We start from the raw sequence: 16,894 nt of genomic DNA on the forward strand, positions 1-16,894 counted from the left end.
AAAATAAATTATTTGCTTTTATCAGGGTTGCGAAGGAGTTCTCACAAAAAGAATACCACTGTTTTGGGATGCAACTCTTACACATATAAGTGTGCGTTTAAACAGGCTCAGTTTCAAAAGCGCAAAGAAAAAGATTTGGTAGAGGAAACAATATCGGTACCAAACCAGGGAAAAGTGGAAAGACCTACATATTTTTAAGTAAGGATTCACAAATCGTCTGCCAAAAAAAACAAAAAAAAAACAATATTTGTCCTCCTAGTAATATACTTAAAACAATATTATTTAATCCCCTATGGTAAATGACTAATGTTTTAATCTAGGGGAGATAAAGAATAAATTTGTTTGTGATCATGTTGTTTATTTTTACATTTTAGTAACAAACATTATAATAATAATATGTATATTTATATATAGAAATAAATGTGCAAAAAAACACACTGCCATGCCATTAAAAAAAGGTAATTTCTTTAAGGTTATATCTCTGATTAATTTTCTCTTGCCTACTATTGAAAAACAGTGTACAAAACAATAGGTACAAATAACATTTGACCACAATAAAGTTATGATGGCTATTTCAGACCAGTTTGCAAATTCAGATTCAACTGTAAGTGTACCATTATAGCGTATAATATTTGGGTCAGTTCGACACCGTACTAAGAAATCGACACCATTTTTATAAGTAATGTTATAGGCTGAACTTGTACATAAAATGTTTGCAAAGCTAAACTTTGTACAATTTGAAGCTGTTATGTTCAGTGCATATATCACACGCATAGTAGACAAATTGTACTTGTGTTCATCGGCATTAAACTTGAGAGAAACTAACATAATCATACACAAACAGAAGAATAATAAAATAATCATAGTTATTTTCAATCGTCGCCTGTGTATTAATTGCACGCCTGTTACATGTGTAATAAATCGCTCCATTTCTAAATATTTCTTACACAAAACAACAAGGGAAATAATTTTTTCTACATACGAAAACTTTTTAACGTACTGAATGTATACAAATTCCCCAAGTAATATGAAAATAGCACCTCCTGCAAATGCCAAAACGAAACAACATCTCTTTATGAAAACTGAATACCTTACATTATAGGTCAACATTAGTATTGTCCACAAAAGAATGGCAGTAAGTAAAACACTCCGCCTTTTCATCACCTGTACCAAGATTATATTACCAGGTTCTGCGTCTTGTTCACCGCAATTAAAGTTATCTTGATTCTCCTTGTTGATTATTAAGTAATTAAAAAAAAGAAAAGTCAATGCAGTTAAGATTAAAGTTGATAAAGCAAGTTTTTTATGAGTCTTCTCTATTAATTGTCTATGTGTTGCACTATCATTTACGTATTTTTCTGTATCACCACACCTATCCATTAACTCTAATGCTGATATACACATATCATTAATTAGAGAAGGATTAGCCCCATTCTCTAACAATACATTTATACAATCACTGCTTTCCTGTTTTGAAAGGCGCCTCTCTATAACAGCATGTAAGGGCGTATTACCCTCCTTATCGGGCAAGTTCACAAAGTCACGAAATCTACCTCTGAAAGCGGTGTGTAGTGTAATATTTAAAAATGTGGTCTTTAAAGCTGATATAATAGGTCTCTTTTTATACTCTGTTGTCTGATCCTCGATTCGATTAGTCTCCAAACAAAGGTTCTGAGTATTATATGCGAGTAATAGTTTTGTTGCGCTTTCGCTTGTTGTGTAATGTAGTGGGGTTCTATTGGAATTATCACAAATATTCAAGTCAGCTTTATTAAGCAACAGAAGATACAATATATCAACATTATTGTTGATAACTGCTAGATGTACAGCAGTTAGTCCATTATTTTCAACAATGCTTACGTTAGGTGTCGGCACACTGCACATATCATTTTCGTAAAATTCATGTCGGAATAAAACCTTCACAGCTTTTACATCATCTAATAGTATAGCGTAATGTAAGACTGTCAATCCGCTCTTTGTTTTAGAATCAATATTTCCTGCCTGTATGTTTGATTTCAATTGTTCTAGGTCGTTTTTGCGGAGTGCCTCATGAAGCTTGGTCTGGTTTAAATCATTTTCAAGAATCAGAGTAATTATTTGTTTTTTGTTTGAAATGACAGCATTTTTGGGTTTTAAACGTATGTGTGGATACACCACTTTTATGTTTACTTGTGCTTCATTTCTTAAAAGTAAGTCGACCATATCAATTTGATCTGTCTTAACAGCTATACATAAAGGTGTTTCCCCGAATTCAGAAAAGCAATTAACATCAGCACCATGACGAATCAATTTTGTAACAATATCTATGCTACCACCGAGAACAGCAAGAGGAAGGAATGAATCGTACGAAGGTAAGAATGTACCATATCTACCTAGAATCAATTTACGCTCAATAGTTGTCATCTTATTCCAACCATATTTAAAAAATTCATAGCATCCAAATGCCACAATCCAGTCTATAAGTGTACTTCTTACATCTCGAGCCTCAATGACTCGACTAATGGCATCCTTGTTACTTTGGAATTTTTCATTGGATAAAATCTTTAAAGCCTGTTCAAATACTGATTGATTTCTACTTTGTCTTCGTTCGGAACTAGCTTTAAACAATATTGTGTGTATATGCCTATCGTAAATAATGCCAAATTTATGGACGAAAGCTCTATTTTTAAAAGGATGGCTCATCAACACACTGGAAAATCTCCCATTGTTTAGTTCAGTCCAAAATCTATAATATAACGGACTAAGACTATCTTTATCTAAATCATCTTCCCGAATAACTACAATATGTTCATCAATACTGCCATCATTGTGTTCATTTGATACAACTCTGATTCGATCTCTAATAAACAATATGTCACATTCTGAATACATTATCCGCGGATTAAACGTCTGGAAATGACAGCCGATAGTCTCTTCAAGAGCATCGTGAATGAACCAAATATTGTTACTGTCCTTACTGAAATATGATCCTATGGCAGAAAGAGCTGAATCTTCAAGTTCTTTCTTCGACATGTTTCTATTAAGTCCGCAAGTGTGCATTATCCTATATACTTTCTCATCATATGTGTCTGAGTCAATGTCAAAGATACTTCTACTAATTGAACCATTAAACAGCATACAAACTACCAAAATACAATATAGCTTCTTATTTTCAAGTCTCATTTTAGTAAGTTCCTCATTTAACAACGATAAAGGTTGCTTAAAGAATGCAATTCGTTTTTGAAATCTGTCGTCGTCGTTTGAAACTAATTTACAAAGAAGAGGGAATGCATAATTCGATTCACACATAATTTCAACCTCATTTGCTGAAACCTTTTTTTCTAGGTTATTTCTGCTAAGGTGCTTGAGAAGAATTTTCTGCTTTTCATCTTTTGAGAGAATATTGGAATCGTGCTCTAAATTAAAGACTTCTTTGTTTAAAATTGTAGATGCATTTTGAAATCTTTCTTGTGATACTATATGTAATCGTAGTGTACACAATATTTTGCTTGAACCTAATTTTGTTTCAAAACAGGTTATAAGCTTTTCGTTCAATCTTTCCCATTTTTCTAACAGGGTCGGACTTAAATCGTATTTACCCAGAACATCATCAATGAGAAACACCTGCTGTGTATTTGTGTTGAACTTTATTATATCCCGGGGTGATTCAATGGGAACAATTTCATATCCTTTTTGTTGTAATTTAATTGCAATATGTCGGATTGTGGCTGTCTTTCCTAATCCAGACTTTGATGTCACCAAAATACAACTACAATCCATCACTTTATCATAAACAAGCTCTGATCCCTTTGTCTCATAAAACAAGTCGTCATCATTTAGCCATGTTTCCACTAAAGCCTCATTTGCCTCTGCGAATATTCATATAGATTCATATATACACATATATATATAAAACGTAAAAAAAAATATATTTTTATCGACAAAATTGATCATGTTGATCAGAAACTACAAAAAAAAAAGATTTTTTCTACATTGAAATGTTATAAATATTATATCACAATAAACAGTTATGAAATTAGTAATATTTCATATCATCCTGATCAGGTCGAGAAATTTCAAATAGTTCAATGAAGCAGCATTCCTAAGAGGAAAATATCTTAATGCCAATTATCTTAAAAATCGTTCGGTCTATTAAAGTTATGCTTAACAACATTTTAAAATTTCAACAAAATTCCTGTGAAATAACGAATGAAAATGAACATTTAGGTATTGTGTGTAGTATAAAGGGAAATAAATGAGAAATGATCAAACAGTAAATGTATCGAACTGTTACATATGTATCCGACCTATATATCTTATCACTTCAAACTTTAAACTGGGTCAATTGATCATGTTGATATATCAAAACAAACCTGCAATTTTTTTCGGAATATTTCCTTCCCTGTAATAAAAGAAATCCCTTTCTATCTGTTCTTTTTCCTTTTCACATTCCATGTAGTCATTTTTCAGTTGCATCAGTTCTGCATTTGCCAAGGTTTTTGCATGTTCTCCATCGAAATCATAATTTAAGATTTCAGTCACCTCATAAGGTCTTTGACCATTATTCAAAGATGTCAATGTCTGAAGGAGAATATATAGGTAACTGATAAAACCAGATGCTCCGCAGGGCGCAGCTTTATACGACCGCAGAGGTTGAACCCTGAACGGTTGGGGCAAGTATGGACACAACATTCAAGCTGGATTCAGCTCTAAATTTGGATTGTGATTAAATAGTTGGCACAGCATAGGTTTCTGACACAGAATGAATGTGGTCTAATGAACTTAAATTTTGTTTTGCCTTTGAGCAATTCACTGTGCTGTTGAATATTAATCCTCTCAAAAAAATATTTGAAGAAATTTTCTTTTTATTTACGAACTCTGAACAATCTGAAAAATTTAACCCCCACCCCCTTTTTTCACATTCCTCTTTCCCTTATTTCAAAACTGATCTCAATTCAAATTAATAATGGAGTTTGCAACAATAACTACTCATCTAAACACATCATAAAACATTAAAATGTAAAAAAAGTGCTTGTTATCACTGAATGGTAAAGATTGCTTTAATGTATCAGTTGGTAGTAAAAGTGAATATACATTGTATATTGTATAAAACAATGATTTAAGTTGATTCAACTACTATTCTGGACAAAGAAAGATAACTCAAATTTTCAAAGAATATTGAAAATTTCTTGCTTTTGCGCAAAATTGTGCAATATTGTGCAATTATATATTTCTTGCCATTGCGCAATACTGTGCAATTGAAAATACTTGCCATTGCACAATACTGTGCAATTGAAGGTTTCTTGCATTTGCGCAATACTTTTCAATTAAAATTTCTTGCTATTGCACAATACTGTGCAATTGAAGATTTCTTGCTATTGCTGAATACTATGCAATTGAAAATTTCTTGCTGTTGCACAATACTTAATATGATAATTTTGGATCCTGATTTGAACCAACTTAAAAACTGGTCCCATAATCAAAAATCTAAGTACATGATTAGATTAAGCATATCAAAGAAGCACAAGAATTCAATTTTTGTTAAAATCAAACTTAATTTAATGTTGGACCCTTTGGACTTTAATGTAGACCAATTTAAAAACAGGACCAAAAATCAAAAATCTACATACACAGTTAGATTTGGCATATCAAAGAACCTCAATTATTCAATTTTTGATGAAATCAAACAAATTTTAATTTTGGACCCCGATTTGGGCCAACTTGAAAACTGGGCCAATAATAAAAAAATCTAAGTACATTTTTAGATTCAGCATATCAAAGAACCCCAAGTATTCATTTTTTGTGAAAATCAAACTAAGTTTAATTTTGGACCCTTTGGACCTTAATGTAGACCAATTTGAAAACGGGACCAAAAATTAGGAATCTCCATACACAGTTAGATTCGGCATATATATCAAAGAACCCCAATTATTCAATTTTTGATGAAATCAAACAAAGTTTAATTTTGGACCCCGATTTGGACCAACTTGAAAACTGGGCTAAAAATCAAAAATATAAGTACATTTTTAGATTCAGCATATTAAAGAACCCCAAGGATTCAATTTTTGTTAAAATCAAACTAAGTTTAATTTTGGACCCTTTGGACCTTAATGTAGACCAATTTGAAAACGGGACCGAATATTAAGAATCTACATACACAGTTAGATTCGGCATATCAAAGAGCCCCAATTATTTATTTTTTGATGAAATCAAACAAAGTTTAGTTTTTGACCCTATGGGCCCCTTTTTCCTAAACTGTTGGGACCAAAACTCCCAAAATCAATCCCAACCTTTCTTGTATGGTCATAAAACTTGTGTTAAAATTTCAAAGATTTCTATTTACATATACAAAAGTTATGGTGCGAAAACCAAGATAAATGCTAATTTGGGCCCCTTTTTGGCCCCTTATTCTCAAACTGTTCAGACCTCAACTCCCAAAATCAATCATAACCTTCCTTTTGTGGTCATAAACCTTGTGTTTAAATTTCATTGATTTCTGTTTACTTATACTTAAGTTATTGTGCGAAAACCATGAATAATGCTTATTTGTGCCCTTTTTGGCCCCTTTTTCGGTCGTATAAAAATAAACAAAAAAGCTTCATCAGCAACATTTTATATTGGCAAATTTCCAATGAAGTTTATTAAACTAAAGTTATTGGCAAATTTTCAATGTACATAATTGAAAAGCAGTTTAGGTGAAATAAACAAAAAAGCTTCATCAGCAACATTTTATATTGGCAAATTTCCAATGAAGTTCATTAAACTAAGGTTATTAGTAAATTTCCAATGGAATTTATTAATAATAAAGTTTTTGGCAAATTTCCAATATACATAATTTAAAAGCAGTTTAGGTGAGATATTCAAATGAGTTTCAATTACCAACCTTACACTGCTTTTAAATATTTATGTTTTGTACTTTTAAAAGTAATTGTCCATTAACCTGGAAACCCTTCCGCCTCCCTTTTTTGCACCTTATTCCTTAACGGTTTGAGCCATAACTCCCAAAGACAATTCTTATAATCCATTTGTGATATTCCAATATACAAAATCTAAGTGTATGGTTAGATTCAGAATATCAAAGAACCCCAAAAATTCAATTTTTGCAGTAAGTTTAATTTTGGACCCTTTAGACCTCACTGTGGACCAATTTGATAACCAGGCCCAAATATCATAAATCTAAATACATGGTTAATAGATTTAGCATATCGAAGAAACCCATATATTCAATTTTTGTTGAAATTAAACAAAGTATAATTTTGGACCCGAATTTTGACCAACTTGAAAACTGGGCCCATAATAAAAAAAACTAAGTACATGTTAAAATTATGCATATCAAAGAACCCAAAGAATTCATTTTTTGTTAAAATCAAACAAAGTTTAATTTTGGACCCTTTTGGCCCCTAATTCCAAAACTGTTGGAACCAAAACTCCCGAAATCAATCCCTACCTTTCTTTTGTGGTCATAAACCTTGTGTTTAAATTTCATAGATTTCTATTTACTTATACTACACAAACAGTTATTGTGCGAAAACTAAAAGAATGCTAATTGTTAAAATTTCATAGATTTCTATTTTCTTATACTAGAGTTATTGTGCGAAAACCAAGAAAAATGCGTATTAGACCCTTTTTTGGGCCCTAATTCTTAAACAGTCGGGACCAAAACTTCTAAAATCAATCCCAACCTTCATTTTGTTGTCACAAACCTTGTGTTTAAATTTCATAGACTTCAATTAATTTATACTAAAGTTATAGTGCGAAAACCAAATGTCTTCAGACGACGACGACGACGCCAACGTCATACCAATATACGACCGCAAAAATTTTGCGGTCGCATAAAAAGGAGTTTTTAATTAAGAAAACAATGACATCTGGTTGTCATATATAATAGCTGTGTCATTAGCATTTTAATCACTTCCCATACTTGCAATTAAGACAATAGAAGAAAATTATTGAATGCAAAAACCAAACTTACTTATAAATCTATGAAATTCTCTTTACGGTATGAGTTTTTCTCATTGTTGGAGATTGTACAGTAGTACCTCTAACTGGTTATACCCATTTCGTATGCTCTTCAGCATGTTTAGTTTGATAAACTCACTAAATATCATGTATATACCACATCATCTTAATTTTATATGCATTACAATAACATTTACAATTGTATTTCAAATCTATATATCAAAGCAAAATTAATTGCACCACTTTCATTTATGCATCCTTTGGCAAAATACATGTTCTAAAATTACACAATATAAATTTATTTATATAAAAATAAAATTTAGTATAGACTCTTAACAAGCACAAACAAAATGCACGGCTGTGTCATGATTTGCGAAATCTGTGCTGAAAACATAGACATTGATGGTGTTTGCGTAATTCCATCTGTGGAGCTCAACATTAGCTCGTCAGTCAGTGGTGGACAGTCGTAAATTTTTTCTGCAGGATGAATGACTTTTCAGGAAAACCAATTTCACAAATCAAAACTTTCCTCCAGATTTCTCCTACAATATTCATTCAGTTTAGTTATTTTGGTTTAACGTGACACTGTCCTGATTTTTATTTTTGCAAACCATTCAGTCTCTTGCTTGTAAATGGTGCATGAAAATAGGCTGGGAATGGCAGTTTCTAGACATAAGTCTCTTTAAGGTGGATTTGTGCACTGAAAAAAGTTTTTATAACATTAGCTTTTTTGAAACTTGAAAAAGACTTATGCAACATACATAGCTAAAAAAACTATAATATAGAAAAGAGCATCATTCATGTTAGTTTTGTTCCTGTTTACATTGTCATTGATATGTTTCAAGAAAGTCTATGAGGCATAGGCTTATGCATATTCCTGTCATTACATCATACATTAACATAATTACTGCTACAATAATTCTCAGTATGGAACACCTCTTGTAGGAAAACCTTATTATTGTAGCATTCATCAAAAAATCTCAAACAGACCACATTGAATCGTAATCCCAAATTATGACGTCTTGAATTAACCCCACTTTTTTTAATTCTAAAACGATAATTGCGATTGTAAACAGACTTTGGTTTAACTGCATGGCGATTATATAAATAACAGTATATATTTCTTAAAGAAAATAAAGTTTTACCATGAATGTTTCCTGCACGTAGTCGTTATCGGTAAAATGTGCCTTGCAAACAACAGCTGATTGAGATGGACTCCATGATTTCATCGTGACAATCTAACAATCTACGTATGAGCCATTTTCCTTCTTATTAAGTCATTTGGAAATGCATGTCCTCCTCTTAAATGACACTCAGGTACACAACAACAAGGACTAGGCATCGTTAATTGTCTTAATTAAACATGTGGTTGTTTTGCAGTGCAGAAACGGAAGTTAAGGACGGAACCGGCTGGTCTCATTAATTCGAGACAAGAATAATTTTAGCGACAAATAGCGACAAGAAGAAGAATTTAGTGACGAAGCGACAATAAGAAACAAGGGACACGTGAATCGCTATTCTCCCACGAGGCTATTCTCATATGGTGTGATAGTGTGCAATTGAAGATTTCTTGCTATTGCTGAATACTGTGCAATTAAAAATTTCTTGCTATTGCACAATACTTAATATAATAATTTTGGATCCTGATTTGAACCAACTTGAAAACTGGGCCCATAATCAAAAATCTAAGTACATGTTTAGATTCAGCATATCAAAAAAGCCCAATAATTCAATTTTTTTGTTAAAATCAAACTTAGTTTAATTTTGGACCCTTTGGACTTTAATGTAGACCAATTTGAAAACGGGACCAAAAATTAAGAATCTACATACACAGTTAGAGTTGGCATATCAAAAAACCCCAATTATTCAATTTTTGATGAAATCAAACAAAGTTTAATTTTCGACCCCGATTTGGACCAACTTAAAAACTGGGCCAATAATCAAAAATATAAGTACATTTTTAGATTCAGTATATCAAAGAACACCAATGATTCAATTTTTGTTAAAATCAAACTAAGTTTAATTTTTGACCCTTTGGACCTTAATGTAGACCAATTTGAAAACGGTCCAAAAATTAAGAATCTACATACACAGTTAGATTCGGCATATCAAAGAGCCCCAATTATTTAATTTTTGATGAAATCAAACAAAGTTCAATTCTGGACCCTTTGGGCCCCTTTTTCCTAAACTGTTGGGACCAAAACTCCCAAAATCCCAACCTTCCTTTTATGGTCATAAACCTTGTGTTAACATTTCATAGATTTTTATTTACTTATACTAAAGTTATGATGCGAAAACCAAGAATAATGCTTATTTGGGCTCCTTGTTGGCCCCTAATTCCTAAACTGTTGGAATCTCAACTCCCAAAATCAATCCCAACCTTCCTTTTGTGGTCATATACCTTGTGTCAAAGTTTCATAGATTTCTCTTTACTTAAACTAAAGTTATTGTGCGAAAACCAAGAAAATGCTTATTTTGGCTCTTTTTGGCCCCTTATTCCTTAAATGTTGGGACCAAAACTCCTAAAATCAATCCCAACCTTCCTTTTGTTGTCATAAACCTTGTGTTAAAATTTCATAGATTTCTATTCACTTTTACTAAAGTTAGATCGCGAAAACTAAAAGTATTCGGACGACGACGACGACGACGCAGACGACGATGCCAACGTGATACCAATATTCGACCAAAAAATTTTCAATTTTTGCGGTCGTATAAAAAAAACTAGACAATCCCTTTTTTCTTTACAAAAATTTAATTTTTTACCTATCAATGTAATATAAAAAAAAATGTTTTATAACCCCCCTTTCATAAAATTAATGCATATTTTTTCAATATCTATTGGGAATTAGCTGTTTCAATGATATTTATTTATTTATGTATTGTCGCTTAAAAGTCTTCTTGACGCTTCTTGTCGCTAAATTAATTCTATTGTCGCTTCTTATCACTTTTTGGCGCTTCTTGTAATTAGTGAGACCCAGATCGGCTACAACGGCGCCACCTATTCAGGAACGACAATTTCATCGTCGCGTAAGGAAAGATGAACACGATGACTTGAAAGTCAGGCCTTAAAGAACTGCCTTTAAAAATCGACCCATCTGCACTATCCAAACTGTGATCATATAGAAGGGTAGGAATTTGTTAGACATTAAGTTAGGGAAAAAATTAAGTCTTAATATTATTCTGACTATACTTCACTCTTTCATTATGGAATTTTAAGGAAAACGATAAAATTTAGAATGGAAATGGGGAATATGTCAAAGAAAAACATTACGGCCAAAGATTATTTGCTTTTTTGTGTTTAATCATCAATATTTGGTGGTTTTGTTTCCTATGGCTAGCATACAGGTCTTCTCTAACTCAACTAACTGTCAACAGGTTATTCGTTTACTCAAATAGGCACTTTTAATGACTCAAATATGTTTTTTTTATTGTATACAATAACTCTAATGACATTTGCAAAGAACTAGTTAAGATTTCAGGCCTAAAAAATCAGGCTATAAAATTTTATAATTATAAATCAATTACAACAGCTTATTTCTGACTAGTAGCACAATTATATCTTTAAATACTGAATACTAATACTACCAGTAGGAAATTTTTTTTTTTTTTTACTCATACTTGTAACAATTTCATGTCTCATTAGCAATGACGAATATCTGAACAAAACTAAGAAATTATGTTATATGGTTGAAACGAACCTTTTCAACAAGAGTCCACTTGTCTGTGAATTCTTTATTATCCATAACAGTAACAGTTGTATGGGCTAACTGATTTCTGTACCACTTCAGTGTAGCCAAGTTCGCTCCTGGTAACGTATCATTCGGATGTGGTAGCTTATCCCACCCGTTGGATGGCGTTGATAAACCTCCTATATTCCGTAGCAGACATATCATCATTGTCAGATCAAAGTCCTTGGAAGAGGTTGCTACAAAAGCAATGAAGTATGAAAAGAAGAAGAAACAATCTTCTCTGCTTTACTTGACAGTAATGGAAGATCTGTTTAACAGATCACAACAGATATGATCAAATTGTTGTAACAACAATCACGCCCTCTTTATTTTAAATGTGCCATACAAAATTAGACTGATCACAAGGTGTTGTACTTACTTGAGCAACACAACGAGTGCCATATTAAGAGCATCATTTTGTTGGGGTTCGTATTGCTTTGTTTTCAGTTCTTTTGTATGTTTTGTGTATTTGTATGAGCCTTTAGTATCTTCCTCCTTTCTTTTAATTTGAAATTAATATCATTCGTAAGAAAAAAATAATGATTCAATTCTTTTTTTTAAATAATTGATGTTTACCAACACAACTAACTATCTAGCACAATGGTTTTATCTGGCTACCCTCTGTCATAATGTTATAAAATTAATTTAATTTTGATCGTTTGTGTTCTTTGTTTTTAATTGTTTTGAAGTCTGGTATCTCTAGGCCTTTTCTAGTTCGCTATACCATAATGGTTTGTAAATATTATTGAGGCTATACGATGGGTTCATCTTTTGTTTCCTTTCAATTTGGTCTATGGTAGATCCATTTAATTGTCTCAATGACAATCTTACCATCATGCCCATTGAAATACTTATTAAAAATTTGAAATGATTGTTCTATTGCCCCGCAACGAAGTTGTCGGTGCCATATAGTTTTACCCTTGTCCGTCATTCTGTCATTCCGCAACAAACCATCTTACGGAGTTTTTTCTAAACGCCATCAGATATTGGCCTTATTTTTGGTAGGTGAATTAACCATGATGAGTTAAAGGTCAAGTTTAAGTTTATTTCCGCTCCGAAAAATTTTGCCGTAATAACGGTCTTATTCAGAACTCGAGATCCCTCCAATTTTGGTAATTGGACTAGACTCAAGCTGGCAGCCACTTTTATCGGCCAATCAAGATAGCAGCCACTTTTTTTCCAGCAGCCAATTTTGGTGATATGTCTAAAAACCAAAAAACTGAATGAGACTCAAACGTTCCAAAAATCGTTTAAAATAAGTTAAATGCAATCTAACACCGGAAATCGACGATTTCACGGCTTGTACTGGTTCTAAAAGCATTTCATTCCGTTTAAAATATGTATGTGAAGCTAGCGGTCTGTTCGTTATTTGTTATTCGATAATTGATATTCAATATCCAACCGGCTGCTAGTTCTTTAGTTAAAAATCATTAAAAAGCATGAGGAAAGTCTACGCCGGAAATCGTTTTATGACCACTTCAAGCTGTCGTAATATAAACCCTTATATAAATTGCATATTTGTCTTTATGTAATATCGATTTTTATAAATAAAACGACATCAAAGATTCATCAAAGATTTAATTTAATATATAATATATAAAACTAAATCTTAAGCCGGCAAATCTTGAAACATTCAGAAATATAAATAGGAATATCTATGGAAAGCCAACAAGAATAAATATATAGTGAAAACCTACGAGAGATCAATCAGATGACAGTAAGAACCCTGGTGTTTCAATATTCCAAAATGCAACGATATTATAGACTCTATAGTATATAAAATTGGGTGTACATATAAACGTGACTAAAAAGATCTTTGGTTATGGGTATTGAAAATACGTAAATGGGCAACTTTGAACCTCTGTGGTGTCCAGACGGGCCCGGATCCCAGAAATATATTTAAGTGGGGAATAGCTTGGGTCAATACCTTTAAAATGAGCTAGGTTCGGTTCGGAACTTTGCCGTAGGGATATACCGAAGAGTACCGAATGTGTGATTGATATGAAAAATACGTAAATGGGCAACTTTGAACCTCTGTGGTGTCCAGACGGACCCGGATCCCAGAAGTATATTTAAGTGGGGAATAGCTTGGGTCAATACCTTTAAAATGAGCTAGGTTCGGTTCGGAACTTTGCCGTAGGGATATACCGAAGAGTACCGAATGTGTGATTGATATGAAAAATACGTAAATGGGCAACTTTGAACCTCTGTGGTGTCCAGACGGACCCGGATCCCAAAAATATATTTAAGTGGGGAATAGCTTGGGTCAATACCTTTAAAATGAGCTAGGTTCGGTTCGGAACTTTGCCGTAGGGATATACCGAAGAGTACCGAATGTGTGATTGATATGAAAAATACGTAAATGGGCAACTTTGAACCTCTGTGGTGTCCAGACGGGCCCGGATCCCAGAAATATATTTAAGTGGGGAATAGCTTGGGTCAATACCTTTAAAATGAGTTAGGTTCGGTTCGGAACTTTGCCGTAGGGATATACCGAAAAGTACCGAATGTGTGATTAATATGAAAAATACGTAAATGGGCAACTTTGAACCTCTGTGGTGGCCAGACGGGCCCGGATCCCAGAAAAATATTTAAGTGGGGAATAGCTTCGGTCAATACCTTTAAAATGAGCTAGGTCCGGTTCGGAACTTTGCCGTAGGGATATATCGAAGAGTACCGAATGTGTGATTGATATGAAAAATACGTAAATGGGCAACTTTGAACCTCTGTGGTGGCCAGACGGGCCCGGATCCCAGAAAAATATTTAAGTGGGGAATAGATTGGGTCCATTCCTTTAAAATGAGCTAGGTCCGGTTCGGAACTTTGCCGTAGGGATATACCGAAGAGTACCGAATGTGTGATTGATATGAAAAATACGTAAATGGGCAACTTTGAACCTCTGTGGTGGCCAGACGGGCCCGGATCCCAGAAAAATATTTAAGTGGGGAATAGCTTGGGTCAATACCTTTAAAATGAGCTAGGTCCGGTTCGGGACTTTGCCGTAGGGATATACCGAAAAGTACCGAATGTGTGATTGATATGAAAAATACGTAAATGGGCAACTTTGAACCTCTGTAGTGGCCAGACGGGCCCGGATCCCAGAAAAAATATTTAAGTGGGGAATAGCTTGGGTCAATACCTTAAAAATGAGCTAGGTTCGGTTCGGAACTTTGCCGTAGGGATATACCAAAGAGTACCGAATGTGTGATTGATATGAAAAATACGTAAATGGGTAACTTTGAACCTGTGTGGTGTCCAGACGGGCCCAGATCCCAGAAAAATATTTAAGTAGGGAATAGCTTGGGTCAATACCTTTAAAATGAGCTAGGTCCGGTTCCGAACTTTGCCGTAGGGATATACCGAAGAGTACCGAATGTGTGATTGATATGAAAAATACATAAATGGGCAACTTTGAACCTCTGTGGTGGCCAGACGGGCCCGGATCCCAGAAAAATATTTAAGTGGGGAATAGCTTGGGTCAATACCTTTAAAATGAGCTAGGTCCGGTTCGGAACTTTGCCGTAGGGATATACCGACGAGTACCGAATGTGTGATTGATATGAAAAATACGTAAATGGGCAACTTTGAACCTCTGTAGTGGCCAGACGGGCTCGGATCCCAGAAAAAATATTTAAGTGGGGAATAGCTTGGGTCAATACCTTAAAAATGAGCTAGGTTCGGTTCGGAACTTTGCCGTAGGGATATACCGAAGAGTACCGAATGTGTGATTGATATGAAAAATACGTAAATGGGTAACTTTGAACCTCTGTGGTGTCCAGACAGGCCCGGATCCCAGAAAAATATTTAAGTAGGGAATAGCTTGGGTCAATACCTTTAAAATGAGCTAGGTCCAGTTCCGAACTTTACCGTAGGGATATACCGAAGAGTACCGAATGTGTGATTGATATGAAAAATACGTAAATGGGCAACTTTGAACCTCTGTGGTGTCCAGACGGGCCCGGATCCCAGAAATATATTTAAGTGGGGAATAGCTTGGGTCAATACCTTTAAAATGAGCTAGGTTCGGTTCGGAACTTTGCCGTAGGGATATACCGAAGAGTACCGAATGTGTGATTGATATGAAAAATACGTAAATGGGCAACTTTGAACCTCTGTGGTGTCCAGACGGGCCCGGATCCCAGAAATATATTTAAGTGGAGAATAGCTTGGGTCAATACTTTTAAAATGAGCTAGGTCCGGTTCGGAACTTTGCCGTAGGGATATACCGAAGAGTACCGAATGTGTGAATGATATGAAAAATACGTAAATGGGCAACTTTGAACCTCTGTGGTGTCCAGACGGGCCCGGATCCCAGAAATATATTTAAGTGGGGAATAGCTTGGGTCAATACCTTTAAAATGAGCTAGGTTCGGTTCGGAACTTTGCCGTAGAGATATACCGAAGAGTACCGAATGTGTGATTGATATGAAAAATACGTAAATGGGCAACTTTGAACCTCTGTGGTGTCCAGACGGACCCGGATCCCAGAAGTATATTTAAGTGGGGAATAGCTTGGGTCAATACCTTTAAAATGAGCTAGGTTCGGTTCGGAACTTTGCCGTAGGGATATACCGAAGAGTACCGAATGTGTGATTGATATGAAAAATACGTAAATGGGCAACTTTGAACCTCTGTGGTGTCCAGACGGACCCGGATCCCAGAAATATATTTAAGTGGGGAATAGCTTGGGTCAATACCTTTAAAATGAGCTAGGTTCGGTTCGGAACTTTGCCGTAGGGATATACCGAAGAGTACCGAATGTGTGATTGATATGAAAAATACGTAAATGGGCAACTTTGAACCTCTGTGGTGTCCAGACGGGCCCGGATCCCAGAAATATATTTAAGTGGGGAATAGCTTGGGTCAATACCTTTAAAATGAGTTAGGTTCGGTTCGGAACTTTGCCGTAGGGATATACCGAAAAGTACCGAATGTGTGATTAATATGAAAAATACGTAAATGGGCAACTTTGAACCTCTGTGGTGGCCAGACGGGCCCGGATCCCAGAAAAATATTTAAGTGGGGAATAGCTTCGGTCAATACCTTTAAAATGAGCTAGGTCCGGTTCGGAACTTTGCCGTAGGGATATATCGAAGAGTACCGAATGTGTGATTGATATGAAAAATACGTAAATGGGCAACTTTGAACCTCTGTGGTGGCCAGACGGGCCCGGATCCCAGAAAAATATTTAAGTGGGGAATAGATTGGGTCCATTCCTTTAAAATGAG

The 16,894-nt window shown here is 34.4% G+C and overlaps 1 protein-coding gene across 2 annotated transcripts in view; it reads right to left on the reverse strand.

Annotated features, from left to right (window-relative positions):
• Nucleotides 1–368: 368 nt before the first annotated feature.
• Nucleotides 369–16,894, reverse strand: part of LOC143053901 (uncharacterized) — a 66,067-nt gene continuing 49,541 nt past the window's right edge. The window contains exons 3-5 of one of the 2 annotated variants that reach the window (XR_012971501.1): nucleotides 11,637–11,863; nucleotides 4,353–4,560; nucleotides 369–3,848 (exon numbers count right to left, since the gene is read on the reverse strand). Coding sequence is in view for 1 of the 2 variants with exons in the window: in XM_076226694.1 (XP_076082809.1) it covers nucleotides 8,621–8,638; nucleotides 11,637–11,863 (245 nt within the window). In the remaining variant the exon portion in view is untranslated. Of the gene's footprint in view, nucleotides 3,849–4,352; nucleotides 4,561–6,940; nucleotides 8,639–11,636; nucleotides 11,864–16,894 lie in introns of those variants that run through there. The other variant, XM_076226694.1, reaches the window with a different exon arrangement.

Source organism: Mytilus galloprovincialis, chromosome 12 (assembly GCF_965363235.1).
Source record: "Mytilus galloprovincialis chromosome 12, xbMytGall1.hap1.1, whole genome shotgun sequence".
NCBI lineage: Eukaryota > Metazoa > Mollusca > Bivalvia > Mytilida > Mytilidae > Mytilus > Mytilus galloprovincialis.